Source organism: Zootoca vivipara, chromosome 3 (assembly GCF_965207765.1).
Source record: "Zootoca vivipara chromosome 3, rZooViv2.hap1.1, whole genome shotgun sequence".
Taxonomy (NCBI): domain Eukaryota; kingdom Metazoa; phylum Chordata; class Lepidosauria; order Squamata; family Lacertidae; genus Zootoca; species Zootoca vivipara.
The window spans coordinates 56,708,363-56,725,442 of NC_142586.1; the positions used below are offsets into that span (position 1 = coordinate 56,708,363).

Here is a 17,080-nt window from a genome sequence, read left to right on the forward strand (position 1 = left end):
AAATTTCATGTACAGCAAGAGTTTCTGTGTAGGATTGTCTGACATTAAAGTGATGTAGCACCTGTAGCCATAAAGAAAGGCAGTATCTGCCCATTTTTATTTGAAGGCGAACATATATTGTTAGAAATCAGTGGTTTCTAGGATTCCTGGGTTTCCTCCTTATTAGTGGCCCCTCAATACAAAGATCTATAATGAATATGATGAACGAGATTCCTTTTCCTTAAGTCCTGCATGGAACTATGATGATCTGAAATAGAAACCCTTTAAAATAAGGAGTCTACTTTAAAATAAGGGCTATCTGGAATCTCTTTTTGTTATGACCCAAAGTAAGGCATGGTGTGTGCTACTGATGCTTTGATTTACTTAGTCATCTTCCCAGTACTTTACAGTTCCAGAAATTTTCCAGCCTTGTCATCCAGGCACTGTTTTGGAAAATAACATAGAAGCATCATTTATAATAGAACAGTGTACAAAGCCACTGACTGGCTGTTAGGGAACTCCTTCATGTTGCACATTTATTCCTTCTAAAATGAAGTTTTGGGGCGTTGAAGATTTCCCCTTTTTCAGATGCTAAAGCTCCAAAGAGTCCCTGGGTCTTGAACTGTCGATTTGGCAAAGCTAGTAGTTGCACATTTAATACCGGGGGGGGGGGGATATATTTCAAACAATGATGGAGCCAGCTCGTCCCTGAGCTCTTATTGTTATTACCGTACTACAGAGACATTTTGACTACACAATGCTTTCTCAGTCAGAGATCTCTGTGGATGACTTGGGCAGGCATTTTATAACCTATCACTCAGAGGCTGAAACTGTTGCCATTTCACCTTTTGACTTTTTCACTCAAACAATTAAAAAAGCATATTCTTTCATGATTCTTCGCAGATTATTTTAAGTGAGTCCAAAGTTGTCTTTCTGTCCCTGCTGCAGTGGCAACAAGGATGCATTGTAAGGCAGAACTGTTTGCTCGACACCAGACCTGTTCAAAAAAAGAGGAAACGCTAACCTTCCCCCCACCCACCCAATTGCTGTAATTGTTTCACCTTATGAAAGCAGTATACAAAAGTGCTTAGGAATCATTAAAAAAATAATAATGTGTGTGGAGATGAGGGAGTTAGAACCCTGATCAATACCTTAATCTGTTGTTCTCTTTGCAACAACTCCCCTATTTTCAAGGTAACAGCCTGGCGCAGGTATATTACAGGTTTTTAGTTCTGCCCTAAATCATAGCTGCCAAGTTATCCCTTTTTTACAGGGATTTTCCCTTATGCTGAATAGGCTTCCTCGCGAGAAAAGCGAAAACTTGGCAGCTATGCCTAAATGTGTTCTAATTCTCTTACTTTTCAAGAAATATATCAAAGAACCTTAGAGAGTTATGAGAGAAAGGTTCATTTAGTCCAGCATCAAGTTCCCTGGTGCCAGAAGTGGTTTAGTCATGCTGGCCACATCACCCAGAAAGCTGTCTGTGGACAAACGCCGGCTCCCTCAGTCTGAAAGTGAGATGAGCGCCACAACCCCATAGTCGCCTTTGACTGGACTTAACCATCCAGGGGTCCTTTACCTTTACCTTTACATACCTGCAGTGGAATGAAGCGGTTGAATGGGCTGCAAGTCTCCACGCTGCAGGTAAAGGGTGCCATTTTTTAATTCTCCTGTATGCAAGAAAACAAACAAGCAACTCACTGCAAGTAAAAAAAATTATTGATGGAACATCATGTGATGTTTCTGCAAACAAATCAGAAGGAATACTAAATAAATATCCATTATCACCTAACCTCCCCACAAACTTAGTGTATGTATGCTCAGGATGTATGCTCAATAAATGGGTCACCTGGAAGTGACCTAAGCCAGTTTCAGTCTCAGCTCCTCGTTTATACAATGGGAATGATGCTACCTTCCTTTCCAAACGGAAGTACTGTACTTTCAAATTTCAAGTACTATCTAAACGATAAATATTGCTGCAGCAAAACAGGGTGCCCAGTATGGCATTTCTCAGCTCTTTCGTATAATGGCTCATCCAATCCAGGGCAGTCTCCAGATGAGGCGGCAGCAGAAGTCCTTCAAGTAGAACTCTGAATGGCTGAACTCAAAGGATAGATGGGAGTCAAAAGGAATAGGGAGGGAAAGAATAGTGATTCCAACCACAATAACAACACAGTTCTGTGCTTAGTTAATTTTGGCAGGAAGAATATGTTAATAAGTTTTGTTATGTTGATGTGGTGCCACTGAAATGTGGTGCCAATGAAAATCAACGCTCTTAGGGCTGTTTTCCATACTGCGCCATGGGAATGCTCCCATAATTCTATCCTAAATCTGAAAGTTTTTAACATGGTAAGTTATTATGCATGCAGCTCCCCCTCCCCTGGAAAAAAATATATGTGCATGCATGCTAAGAATGTGTAACTGGATTAGTGCTTGAATAACTTTTATTGCACTAATCTGTATACCGCAGCATTACAAACTGGATTAGTAAGTACCACGTCTCCCCCTAGAAGTAGCCACATGTTTAAAGTTTGACTTTCCTGTCTCCTAAGAACAGAGTACTGTATAGAAAGCAGTCTTAATAAGGAATATGAAATGGAGATTTTAGAGGGAAAGTAATAGAAAGCAACATGGTAAAACCTATAATTTGTCGCATCTCACCTAGCAAAGTGATGGGCGGGGATGTCTCAGCTAGAGTGCTGCTTAAAGAGCCACCCTTCAGAAAATCTGTTTGTGAAAAAGTTTCTGTCAGAGGTTACTCTTGAGTAACGACACTCCACACCTCCTTGTTTTTAAGGTCTCTTCATTGTGCATATTATTTACAGTGCAAAGAGTCTGGAAAACATGTCTGCTTAGTCTGAGTCAGAACCTCGCAATGGCTTCTTTCTGTTTTGCGCCCAACATAACAGCTTGGGAACCCCAAAGCACCTCCCTCTCGCACTACGGGGTGTTGTGCGCCTCAATTCAGGCGTCGCAGGGGGGAGGGCTGTCCTTCTGACTGCTCTCCAGTGGCCAATCCCGTCATTTTCTTCCCAGCTGCTTCCTTCTCTACTCGGTGTTGAGGCTCTCACATGCTGTCAGAGCCTCTCTCCTCCCTCTCTACTTCCTGATTCCTGTAATCTGATCCGCTACTGGACTTGCTGCTCTGCGACGAGCTCGACCTGATGGGGGGGGGCTGTTCCCTATAAGCCCTCCCCCTTACAGTTTCCTAGCCTCTTTTTCGTATCAGCAAAATGTATCCCGGGGCTGCATAGGCACCACAAGGAATACTGGGTGATATTCAGCAGACCTGCAAAAATCAAATTACTTAAGCCCATTGGTTTCAATGTACACCCCATTATTGGTGCTGTCTTCCAAAGGCCCAACTGAGAAGCAGAGCCAATCAGAAATAGCCCTTGGGTTGTGATGTTCATGGGGCATATTGCAGGATAAATAGCACATTATTATATCTCCTCAGCTTAAGCCAATTGTACAGGATGTGAGCACTTGTTCAGTTGTTTTCACAAATGATGTTCCTATATGCTTTTAAGCAGGCATGTATGCTATGTGATTTACATTGTTATGAATTGGAGTGGGCAGACTCTCCACAATCTCTACATTCAGTGATGGGTCATAATTTGAAAAACTCATAAATTTCTGAATTTAGCAAGGGCTAAATGGTGGGTTGATGGTGGGTTGATGCTGATGGCCAACAATGGTGCTGATGGCCCCTCAATGGAAGCCATCAACCAGGCAGAAGGCTCTGGCAGGCACAGAGGGAGGTTGCCAAGGTAACGGGTGTGTGATGTCACCACAGGAAGAGAGGGTGTCCTTTTACAGCGGAGGTTTGGGGAGCAGGGGTTTCTGGGAAGAAAGAGCAGGAAGTGGGCAGGATTCCATGTGGGGATTGAAGGGCAGCAGCCTTGTTGGCTGGCTGGAGCAAGCTGTTGTGGGGGTGGCGCTTAGCATGCCTCTGAATCTAATGCTGTGCTGCTGGGGAGGGCAACCCCCCCCTTGGGATGTAGATGCTGTGAACCCCCTCTTCTTAAAACTCAGGTGTAAATATATGGAAATAAACCATATTTCTAAGACACTCCATTGTGCCTTGGTTTTCCAATGGAAACACAACCCTAGGTTAGTGCCTCTAACGCCCCTGGAGTCTTGCTACTGCTAAGCAGAGACTACTTTTTTTAAGGGTGGTATCTGTGACCAGCTGATCACCAATATTACAGAACAAGCATCAAAAGCAAGTTCGGAAGAGCAAGTCTTCTTATGGAAAACATGCTTTTGTTAGGTGGCTTTACAGTTCTAAAACAGTGAATGGGATTGGCAGCTATGAGTGGCTGGTTAGCATGTTTTTTGGGGTGTGCATTGCACATACGCTTTTTAGGAAAGTGCAACATCTTTTTTTTTATTTTTAGTCCTTAAGATATTTAACACTATTTATAATGCTGTACATTTTAGCATGCAAAGCAGCCAGGAACATTCTTGGGGCTTCAGCTGCGATACTGACCTGCCAGGCCGCCAGCTTTTTGTGGGCAACGTATTTTTTTCAACTGCAGTTCCTTTGAAAAGGACAGGCAAATATGCACATGTAGTTTACATACTTTCTGTGGTTTGCATATTCTGTGGCTAAAAATATCCAAACCCCTTTTAGCCCACCTTCAGAATCAGACTTGAAATTAGACTGGGATGCAGAATCCAGTTCTTGTGAGTGTCTCATCCTTCTTCGCATCTGGAAAAAAAAATGGAAAGAGAAGGAAACCTTAGACTTCAAGCATCTGACTTTGAGTTAACATTCTTGTCTCTGTTAAAGAGCGACAGCTCCATATGTCTCTATAAAAGGAGAAATGCACAAAAGTTTGGACAGGGCATGAGAACACTTATTAAATCCAATACTTGGTCAGGGAATCTTAAAGAAAATATTGTTTGATCTTGGATCCTTGCACCAGTGAGAGAAGCAGACGCTTGTGGATTGTTGGCAGCTTAGCTTAGCTTGCTCATACTTTGCTATTCTAACTTTCTCAACATAAAAGGGTGCAAACAGAATTTAGCCGAACTGGAATGAGAGTGGGTGGCCAATCAGACAAACCCCAATTCCCAGCACTGCAAGCTTGGACAAATGAGTAGGGTGTGGGACAAGTTGTAGATTTTCATTGCATTTGAGCTGGCAGAGCATGTTGCAAATCAGCAGAATGGCACATATGGATATGGAGCTGGAGCAAAATGTCATGGAGTTCTAGGAAAACATCTCACAGACATTTATTTGGTATGTTTTCAAGTCTGGCATAGAGGTCCACGTTTATCACAGAGCAGTCTCATGCAGGGTTGAACCAAAACATTTTGCTGCCTGAGGTAGGGAAGCAAATTTTGCCCTTGTCCAAGCTCCAACCAATTTATTTTGACATCTCAGGCAAAAACAACAACCCACAAGCATCTCTCCCCACTCCCTGACAATAAAAATATAATAATAATAAATTGAATAATTATCAATTTGCTGCCTTTTCATGACACCCTAAATCAGCAGTCAGAGGCAAATGGTCTCAGTCTGTCTAATAGCTGGGGTGGCCATGTTCTCATAAAGGACTGGATATATCTGTCATTAACAATTTGCAGTCAGTATTCCTTCTTTGTTGGAACGTTCCTAGTTCACTGATGGCTTGAGGTAACAGCTTGCTAAGAAGGTTTTTTTAAGTATTCCCTGATGGAGAAAGGACTTGGTAACATCAGAACTAACTCCTGATCAAACAACATGTAGCAGTAGCTCTGAATGTAGTTTTTTTTAATTTCCTAATAATATAATTCAATGTTGTAAACTTACTTGAAAGTTCCATTGAATTAATTGTGCCTTACTTCATAGTAGACATCTATAGAAAGGCCATCTTTATCAATTGTGATATACAGGCGGCAACCATTTTGCATGGGGGGTTCAATTCCTGGCCCCTGTGCATGTCGGTGGAGGGCACATGAGCCTGCCCCACCCTGTTATACCCTGTTCTGTCCCCATTCCACCCCCTGCCCTCTTCCGGGTCGAAAATGACCTGCATGGCGGTGGTCATGTATCAATTAGATGCATGGAAAATGGCCGCCGCATGTATTGTAAATAGAAAACAATGCCTTCCAGTTCGTGAGCCAATGACATCGCACTTCAGATGATCTAGCAGGGCCAAGCCTGCACTCAAATCAACCTCAGGAGCATACTTCTATGGTTACTGCTGGTTGCTAAGTTCTACAGTATAACTTGAACTGGGATCTAGTGCCTGAAGCACAGAATGCAGAGAATACTGTTGTGTTGACCAAGAGAAGGCAGAAGACCAGAAAGCCAGTGTGAGGGACAGAAGCTACAGACAGCCCCCTCCCATCTTAAGCACAAGCTCTTCTCCCAGCGCCAGTGGGAGCGGGGAGGGGGATGACTCCAGCGAGGAATCGGGAAGTAGAGGGCATGGCTCAGGCAGGGTAGCAGAGCCACTGCTCCGCTTAGGAAAGGAAGGGGGAAGCAGGGAAAGCGCGGCAAGAAGACCGCTCCCGCCGGCCCCGGAATTGCGCAAGAAGCGACGGGGGCGGAGATTCAGTATTCCCAGGCTACTTTGTTGGAAGAAAACGCGGGAATCTCCATTCGGAGGTTCTGACCCAGACTGACAACATGTACATAGTACTGACTCTGCACTGTAAATAGTTTGCACATAATAAAGGCATGAAAATGCAACGTCGTGAGGAGTCGTTACTCTAGAGTAGCCGCTACCGCGCCTGTGACAGCCAGGTTCCTACTGTTGCTCCTGTGATGCAGAAGGTTAATGTTTCCAGTCAATCACAAAGGCTGAGGTTGTACACTCCTATTGCTTCTACTGCCAGGTCAGCAATCTATAATTGGCTCAGTAACATTCTCTTTGTTTGTTTCTTTGAGCTTCCCTGGGAAATACTTGAAAAAGTCAGCTCAAAACAACAACAAACAAATGGGTGAAATGTGTGCCCCCTCCCATAAAACACCAAGTCTTTTAGATGGGAAAAAATGGTAACAGGAAGCTGGGAAGACACAAGAGAGGTATTGTTTGCCTCCCCTTAAATTGAAATTATGCCCTTGTGTATGTTGCACAGTCAGAAGTATCACTTCCTGCAGAAATGCGTGTGATTGGTATCCTGGTTCAATTCAAGATGCAGAAGAAAATACAAATAATTGTAGGAGATGGCAGGTCATTCCAGTAGCAGCGAAGACTAGTTAGGCAAAGGAAACCATAACCCCTAGATCCGAATCTGAAGGAGTCTCAGCCTGACTCAATATGCAGAGACTTTAGTAGGATCAGGAGGCTCAGACCATATGCAACCACTCACTTTGCATGGACAGCAAAGTCCCCCAAACCCCAGGTGACCCCTGAGTGGAATAATGACTCAAGACAACTTGCTATGGGATTAAAATTGGCCACAACTTTATTAAGATTCAGATGTAGGGAGACCTTGGCTCAGGCTCAGCCGGGGATCTGGGAGACTTCAGGGTTATCCAGAATGTGTGGGGATGGGGCTGGCTCTGGAGAACATATGTTCAAGCAGAGAGCCTGCCCCCCCCCGCCTGCCACCGCTGGAGGGGAGAGCAATGGCAACCTCTCAGCGTATGGCTAATGCCTCCCCTCAAGACCCCTTTAACGGGGAACCCTGGTATCACCCCTGCAAAGGGGGGCGTGGGTCACCGCTTCACGCCCCACCCCCCATTTAGGAAGATAGACTAAAGAATTCCGCCCAATGCCTGAAACTGCCAAAGTTGTGACGTTTTTGCTATGGGAAAGGCGAAACCTACAAATGCAGGAAAATTCCTTTCCGGCCCTTCAACAGTGACCTTGACATAGCAGCACCTGCGTACCTGTGGAGAAGAGGTTAACCTGCAAAGAAAGACTTAATTGAGAGAGTGGAGGGTGTGAGAAAAGCACATACAGACAATAGTAATGCAGATATAAAATCCTTTGACTCAATACACAACAGAGCCAACTGACTGCCGCTTTGCAGGTAAGATTCGCCTTCTATTGTGTGGGCAGGGCGGTCCCTCCCCTTACCTGGCCAATCCCCTGGCAATGCCTCCCCAGGCAGGATTGAGCAGCTTACTGAGGAAGGCGGAGACCCCAGGTATCCTGCCTGGGGAGGAAGCCAGACCGAACTACCAGGAGCCGCACTGGGATCCAGGGGGCTGCGCACGACCATGCAAAAGTCACCTCCCATTTGATGTGGGGAGAGGTCATTCTGTAATCAATAAAGTTGTGGCCTAAATTCTGCCAAAAACCAAACCAAAATTTGAGTCATGTGTGAATTTATTTAGGGGGGAGGTTTCTGGGTCTGAACACGCAACAGGCGCCCACCCAGGAAGGGGTAAGTGTCCATTCTCTAGAAAGGTGCAGGAAGGAAGTGGCTAAAGTAAAGAAGTAAGTTCTGCCATGACATCTGCAATAACGGAAACTGGGAGGGAGGAAACACAAGCATTTCCTATTGCCTTCTGAGGACACTTGGAAGAAAAACTTGTGAATGACTGAGGCACTACAGCAACAATTTTCAAAAAAATATTGGAACTAAACTGAGATCAGTGGAATGAACTGGTTGATACAGGAACAAAGGGAGCTTTTTCTTCACTTTTTTTTTTAAAAAAATCAAAAGCAACTTTAGGTGAATGAAAGTTTAAGTGGAAGATTGGTGGTGGTAGTGGAGGAGGAGGAGTAAGGGCTATTTAATCTTTCTTCCACCATTTTCCACATTCATAATCACCCGTCTCCCAAGCGGCTTCTCTTACAGAAAAGGCATCTGAAGAGAAAATGGTTAAGCAGAAAAACTCCATACTTCCTGTTGCCATTTCCTCTCAAACTGTATCTTGAAGCTGTTTGAGTTTAAACAAACAAACATACAAACAAATGGAAAAATATACATGCTTTCATGATACATCTAATTTGGCTCTAAACCTGTCTTTCTCCAGCTTGATTCTACTGCTTCCTTTTTTTCCTACCCACAAAAATGAAACATACTTCCAAACAATAACTCCTGTTGCTCTTCAACAATACTTCAATTCAAGCTAAGGTTATGGGACCATCACCTGTGGATAAACTATCAAATGCCAGGAATTGAAGGTTCGCCATCTGGTCCATTGAGTGAGTTCCAGACAGTGTCATTCAAGTGTAGTTGTGGAATGTCAGGCCAAAAGGGGGCATGCCCTCGTTTAAAAAAGCAATGTTATGGTCATTACTGAATGCAAAATTCAGAGTTTCTTTTTCTGATCAGAATTTGATCTCAGCACAGTGGAATTTGATTCCACTTTGGTCTCACAAAGGAGCCAGGGATATTAATGTTACAGTCATACCTCGGTTTAAGTACGCCTCAGTTTGAGTATTTTCTGTTTAAGTACTCCGCGGACCTGTCTGGAACGGATTAATCCACTTTCCATTACTTTCAATGGGAAAGTTCGCTTCAGGTTAACTACACTTCAGGTTAAGTATGGACTTCCGGAACCAATTACACTCATACCTTGGGTTAAGTATGCTTCAGGTTAAGTACTCCGCGGACCCGTCTGGAACAGATTAATCCACTTTACATTACTTTCAATGGGAAAGTTCGCTTCAGGTTAAGTACGCTTCAGGTTAAGTACAGACTTCCGGAACCAATTGTGTTTGTAAACCGAGGTACCACTGTATTAGTATATGAATGTGAGGGGAAATGCCTACCCACAGCCCTTTTCCAGTCTCCCTACATTTTTCACAACTGAAAATCAAAGTTTGTGGTAGCAGCTGTATCACCACAATAAGGATAAACACACTGTTTATAGTCTGCAGTGCTTTAGAATTAAATGGCAGGTAAGATTCTCATTCCCTTATCAGTTAGCCACACAGGTAACAATCCAATGTAAGTTACAGGTAGGTAGCCGTGTTGGTCTTCCGAAGTAAAAAAAAATAAAAAAAATCCTTCCAGTAGCACCTTAGAGACCAACTAAATTTGTCATTGGTATGAGCTTTCGTGTGCATGCACACTTCTTCAGATAAGAATCTGAAGGATCTGAAAAAGTGTGCATGCACATGAAAGCTCATACCAATGACAAACTTAGTTGCTCTCAAAGGTGCTACTGGAAGGAATTTTTTTAAATCTTGAATCCAATGTAAAACTGTTCTCCTTTTGGAAAGTTTACTCCAGAAATTCACAAACAATAAAATGCCACGTTCCTCATTTTGCCAGGGCTAGAATGTTCAGTACAAACCTATGTATATTTACTCAGAAGTCAGACCCTGCGTTTTCCAATGAGGCTCACTCTCTAATAAGTGTGCTTAGGATCACACGCTTATAATCAATAAGTAACACTGTTACTGGGTGAAAGGGAATCTCCTGTGGTTACACTTCATGTTCCAAATGGGCTCACTCTAAAAGCAATGACTCAGTGGCATTTGCACACTAACTTCTTCCTTTTTAGTTTAAGCAGGAATGCTTTGAACAAAGGGGTTAGAAAGTCAAGTGAGCTGATCCATCTGTCTTGGGAGCACAAGAAAAAGCAGGACAGGGCACTGGGAAGCAAATGTAGTTCTGAAATACCGTAAAATAGACCTTGCAATATCACTACGGATGGACACAAAACAGAGAAGACCTGCGTTTTTAAATGGTACTGCATACGCAGTTGTCTACATGCTGGCAAGTCTAAGAAACAAACATGCAATTTCAATAGGGATTGGGGTTTGCATTTGCCAGAAAGAGACAGAGCAGGACTAGCTATCAACATAAAAGTATCAGAGCTGTGCCATCCAACAATTAAGGAAATGGGAGAGTTTAGTAGATGTGAATGATAGTATACTACAAAACTGGTGTTTCTCCTGAGCTCAAAAGAGGAGATGGCTTCTGCCCCTTGAATAGCTATCTAGATGATGGGTTTTCAGCATGCAAGCTATATATTCTGAAATTCCCTCCTCTGAACAGTATTAAAGGTTCTGGATCCCTGTTCTCTCTTGCATCTGGTCACCTTAGCAGTACTGGCTAAAAGGGGGGGGGAGAGAGAGCCCACCCTGAACCTTCACATTTTCTGCTCACTATCTATTACTATCTATAATATTGAACATTCACTTGGATGCCCCGAAAGAAAAGAACTTTTAAAAAGAGTATCCACATGATTGCTCAAAAACCACAATGGGATTCAGTCCCATTGATTTCAGTTGCATGGGCTCTATTCAAAGTGCTTCAAATGCTAACATTTAACTGGATAATGCTCAGAGTTTTAAAGGACCAGTTGTGACTGCTGTTGCATTAAAAAAAAACACACCAAATTGATTCTGCAACAGATGCAATGAGCTTGTGTTTAATATAAATCTGCTCCCCCTGCCTTCCTGCCGAAAGCTTACACCCAAGGATCAGTGATTTTGCAAATCCTTTCCCACTTACATGTAAGTGGTGCTATAGAATGGGATAGCTCTTTGTTGCAGTATCCTCTTCCAACAGCAGCTGGCTGCTATTCCCACTTCCATAAAAAGGGTTTTTGGGCACTGGGCACATCCTGGGTGGGTCCTAAGCTATGCAGGCAAACAGAGGCTCTATACTGGCATAAAGGACTAAACTGGTAGCAGGTAGTTTGGTATCAATTTTTTAAAGTACATTTTATAATTTATTTATTTTTTAAAAAAAATCTTTAAAGCCCTGCTAAGGAAACCACAGTTAGTGAACAAGATCACATTGAGGATTTTCTTTGCTATTGCTGAACTTTTAAAAGAGAATCATGTTTTAAGCAGTGCTTTTTTTCAGGGGTTACTCAAGAGTATGCAGCACCTCTTTTTTGGGGGGGAGTTTAAAAAGTGTGGCACTTACTGTAACTACTTCATGATGAGTACCAGCACCTATTTTTCTATATTAAAAAAGCACTGATTTTAAGTATTTTTTTAAAAAATTATTCATTCAACTAAAATCTCATGCATCATGTTTATGGGAGCAATGAATACAAAAAAAATAGATCGGATGGGAATATTAAATCATCACACTCAAACAGGATTATAGGAGCATATTTCCTTCTTTGCTTTCCCTAATTCTTCTAAAACATTAATACAAACAAAGGGTGTTGTTTCTGATGCGCCACCACAGAGGCAAAACAGAGAGACTCTCAAACCATCTCTTTGGTGACAGTCCCTAAAACCTTTGGCCTAGCAGCTATTCTGTGGCTCCTGGTCATCTTGCATGCTTCTACATATTTTCAAGAGAAGAGGCTACACAAAACGAACTATTTCTGTACAAATCCAAATGACCATTTATTTTGGTAAAATTTATACCACCAGATTCCACTTTTAGCCAGGAAGTGCAAACAAAGCATGGAGACAGCTTGTTCCCTGACCCCAAATTCATTCTGTGTTGCTATAGCATCACCCTTGAGAAAATGGGGCTGGCTCTTTTCCTTTCCTTAGTCCTGCTCAATGGGCTTTTGTCAGCTGTTGAATTATAGCATTAAAATTTAAATACTACAGATTTAATGGAGGATTATTATGACACCCTGACACATTCTTTCTGTTGCTGCGGGAAACAAACCCAGAGAATGAGCAGAAGGCATTCAAACAACAACAAGGAGCTTTTAAGCCACGGTGATGTTGCATGTACATATATTTGGTAACAAGAGGAAAGGCTCCGACCTTGATTATTATTGTTTCTGTACCAATGGAGACTGCAAAGCTGCACGGATCACAAACCCTCTCAAATTAGGGATGCTAACAATTGCATTCTCCTCCACTGATTGTTATTCCTTTTGCAAGCTCATTTGATTTGTATTCACGGAATGGAACTTTTTGGTTTACCTGTTCTTGGCCAAATACATTTAGAAGGGTGTGTGTGCATGCATACACACGTGTATTCTTCCATAGCATACACACATTGATTCATGAAATGAATGAAGGAGGGAGGGAGAAAAATCTGTAGCTGGCAGTCCCTGAATGCTGAGCTTGCATTGCATAGCTGTACGTATCTTTGGGAAAGCAGATGAGAGTAGATTCCATACAAAGAAAATCCCATCATGGGAAAATTCAGAAATGACAGTCCAGATGCTGACATTTTACCCCTAGCATCCCTTCAGATACTGCACAAGGTCTCCAGGAGCTGCACAATACCACAACTGATTATGTCTTGCCAACAGCATCTGCTGGTTCTAATGCTAGTGGCAGCAGCACGAGGCCACAGCACCCTGTGGTGTAACATTCCTGCATTTTTCAGAAAATGAAAATCACCCTACAATGCGCAATGCTATGTGATGCATGAGGGGGGGGGGGAAGGACATACTTCTGGGGCAGAGAGGAGAGGGCAGGGTACTCTGCATTCTGTATGCCTCGTTACAGCAATAGAAATGTACTTAATGAAAAGGATGCAACACAATTCAAACAGCAAGACGGCTCATCTTCTTTGGGGAAATTTTAAATCATAACTAAAACATATATAATTCCCACTTCAAAATCACATAAGATAGTCTTTATTAATCATGATATTGTTTACACCTTTAATCTGGACAATTCTGTGAAACGTGTATGCTCAATGATTTCAAAACTTGTAAAGATTCAGGCAACACACAAATAAAGATAGATTTTGGAACGATGTGCAGGAGGAAGAGAGGTAGGAAATCCTGTGCTAGCACAATTTTTTCCCTTTGTTTTGAAGTCTAGATGAAAGGAAAAGGTACCCACTCCTAAGTACCTAATCAATACAGAAGTAAGTATACATCAAACCTTTGTTCTTGGGGGAAAGGGACATCCTGTTTTCTCACACGAAAGCATGGCAGCCATTTTGGGTGCCGTGATCTTGTGTGATTTTGCACCCCCCCCAAAAAAGCAACCCCCCCCCAAAATTAGCTTTTTCCGGACTGCAATCTCACATGTGCATCCCCCAAGCGCAGCTTTTGGGCTATATGATCTCACATAAGCCACCTGACTCATGCAAGAAGCACGGACGGGAAGACACAAGTCACAGTTTTGGAACTAAAAATGCTGGAGGATATGAATTTGACCCTGAACTGTGCCACTCATTGGTCAAAATTAAGGAATCATTTTAGCTACTGAATGAGATAAAATGTTGCACCGGAAACAGATTTTGTAGGCATCCAGAAGGTCTTAGGGGAGGGGATTTCCTGTTGTGTGAGCAGAAGTCCATTTCCCCAAGAAATAGGTGCAACAGGATAACATACACTATAATAAGGGGGGAAATTGTATGGACGCAGGGGGCTGAGATCTTATTGCACCTCAGGACTATGATTGTATTCAGCAGGATCTTGCAGTGCCATGTTTATAGAATCCCTTTCTGTCCCAAATGATTGAGGATAGGCAAAGCTTACACTCAAAAACTGCATCAACATACAAATGCTAGATGGTAAAGATTACCTCATTGGTCCTGGAAACATTATCTAACCCACCTCTGTTGTGAGTTTTTGATAATAGATTGCTGAGCTAACAAATAATACTGTTCTTTGAGAAACAAAGTGCAACAGAATGGTGGGGAGATGGGATGGATTGCATACCTGGTTGATCTGGGTTAAATTATTCTGTGGCCCAGAGTGAATGTCTATGTCTTTTGTTGAGGACTTTCTTCTTTTTACTTTTTTTGCCAGTGAAGTGTCGGTTTGCCTGAAGGATGTCTCCTGTAATAAACAACAGGAAGATTATAAAAGGAAGGTGGGGTATAAAATTCATAAATATATATTTTTAAGTTGGATTTGATGGATTGATTGATTTCAGAATGTATAAACTGCTATACATTCAGTGAACACCCAGACAATTTACAGAAATAGAATACAAAAACATAATACAAAATACAAAACTTTATTTATATATGTATTTTAAAACAACAAAATTTATTTACTATTTGATTGTTAGGTGTTTAAACTATGCCCTTGCAAGTGAGTTCCAAAAATTTCCCTCTTCCCCCAGCATTTGAAAAGACCACACATTTGGTAAGTTAAAAATTGCTTTACTTACAAACTCTTCAAAGGTCAGGTTCATGTGTTTTTGCAAAAATCAGTCAGAAAAGTTGCACGGGTAGTAAAACTTAGCATAGTTACAAAACTCCCAGATTGGTACAGCCTTTCCTGGAGAAATTGAACCTAGGATGCTCTGTATGCAGAGTATGTGCTCTACTATTGAGTTAAAAAACCACCAGATCCACTATGATGGTGTAGGGAGAGCACACTATGGAGTGGAGAGTGATGAGTTGTACCGTGTTTCTCATATTATAAGACACGTCTTATATTTATTTTTTCCTCAAAAAAACACACTATGGCTTATTTTCAAGGGATGTCTTATTTTTTTCCTCCTCCTCCTGCCGCAGCCGGCATTGCTACTGCGCCTATCACTATGTCTTATTTTCGGGGTATGGCTTATATTCCTTGAATGCTTAAAAATCCTGTATGGCTTATTTTATGGGTATGTCTTAAAATATGAGAAACAGGGTATCTGTCAGTTCAGAGGAAAACTGTTTACTTAGATCTGGACCCACCCAAAGAACAATCTGAACATATAAAGAATTTGTAGGTCGTTCTTGACAAAATTGAACTTTTCAAATTACATTATTTTCTCCCCATACCGCAAGTATACCAACTTTCAATCCAGGCAAAAATTTACTAAAGCTTTTTATATGAAAGGTTTACAGCGATTTTTATTATGCTTTCCATATTCGTTTTAAGTGCCTCGTTTCCAGGAAGCCTTATTTTTGGTAAGAAAGTGTGTCTTCGGAAATCACTTTTTAAAAAAGAGAAATTATCACTGGAAAGCAAACTTCCAGTTAAACAATATTTGGAACTGAAAATAGTAACAGCTTTATTTTTAGGGTTTATTTTTATAAAAACAAAACAAAACATCACTTAGTATTGAGCAAAACAAAACATAGTATTGAGCAAATGGGCGCACTTAGAACCAAGGGAGGCTTGAAGGTATGGAAGGAACTGGTCTAATTTTGATCTAATGTTTCCATAAAGAAGGCTGATCGCTGAAGAATTGATGCTTTTGAATTATGGTGCTGGAGGAGACTCTTGAGAGTCCCATGGACTGCAAGAAGATCAAACCTATCCATTCTGAAGGAAATCAGCCCCGAGTGCTCACCGGAAGGACAGATCCTGAAGCTGAGGCTACAATACTTTGGCCACCTCATGAGAAGAGAAGACTCCCTGGAAAAGACCCTGATGTTGGGAAAGATTGAGGGCACAAGGAGAAGGGGACGACAGAGGACGAGATGGCTGGACAGTGTTCTCGAAGCTATGAACATGAGTCTGACCAAACTGCAGGAGGCAGTGCAAGACAGGAGTGCTTGGCGTGCTCTGATCCATGGGGTCATGAAGAGTCGGACACGACTAAACGACTAAACAACAACAATGTTTCCAGCTTAAGATTTTTACCCAATTCTTTACTCTCTACACTTGCACAAAGCTATTCTGGGCTAAAATGGCTCTCTGCCACTCCCTGAACCAGCACGCTATGCATTGCTCTCCTGCCTCTACCAAACACTGACAGCAGAGAAAAGTGTGCTTCTCAGCAAGCCACCAGCTGGTTGGGCTTTGGAGTTACATAGGCTTAAGGCAGATTGCTGCCTTCCCTTCAGCCTAGGCCAGCGTAGTGTACCCTCCAACATTCCTCAGATGAAAACAGGGACATTTCTCACTCCTCCGCCAACTGACCTTTCTCGATCCCCCATTTTTTTGCTATAGGAAAAGTGCCACCACCGCAGCAGCAACGGGCACAGCATAGATCCCCTCTACTGCCATAAGAAAACCCTTACATCTCAATTTGATATTATTTTATCCTTTGGTAGAGTTACAAAAAGAAAAGCACCCACAAATAAATTTTAGAAAGGGACAATATTAGACATGGGCACACAAAGCATTGCCCTCTACTCTGCTTTCCCCTTCTTCCCGCCCAGAGCTGTCCTGCCCTCTGTCAGAGAGGACACGCCATGCAAGGCTGGGCCTTGGCGGTGGCAGCCCCTCCTCCTCCTCCTCAACTGCTCTCCTGCAGTCACTGGGAGCTGTCCAAGGGAGGAGGCTGGCAGCAGCAGCCATGGAGAGGACATGGAGAGGCAACGGCTGTTCAGGACAAATGCCAGCTCATCTACCTCCAAGGGCTTGCTGGTGCTGGCACTTGTGGAGGAAATAGGGACATTCCAGGATCAAATCAAA

General features: G+C 42.5%; 1 protein-coding gene and 1 long non-coding RNA gene across 2 annotated transcripts in view; one reads left to right on the forward strand and one right to left on the reverse strand.

The window, feature by feature from the left end:
- LOC118082750 (uncharacterized) overlaps positions 1–17,080 on the reverse strand; it is a 139,800-nt gene that overhangs the window by 66,753 nt on the left and 55,967 nt on the right. Inside the window, exons 11-13 of the mRNA XM_060273266.2 lie at positions 14,435–14,554; positions 4,621–4,693; positions 1,575–1,649 (exon numbers count right to left, since the gene is read on the reverse strand). Coding sequence (XP_060129249.2) covers positions 1,575–1,649; positions 4,621–4,693; positions 14,435–14,554 — 268 coding nt within the window. The remainder of the gene's footprint in view (positions 1–1,574; positions 1,650–4,620; positions 4,694–14,434; positions 14,555–17,080) is intronic.
- LOC148686261 (uncharacterized) overlaps positions 1–17,080 on the forward strand; it is a 54,627-nt gene that overhangs the window by 33,358 nt on the left and 4,189 nt on the right. Inside the window, exons 2-3 of the long non-coding RNA XR_015948975.1 lie at positions 14,525–14,588; positions 14,790–14,866. This is a non-coding gene — a long non-coding RNA (uncharacterized LOC148686261). The remainder of the gene's footprint in view (positions 1–14,524; positions 14,589–14,789; positions 14,867–17,080) is intronic.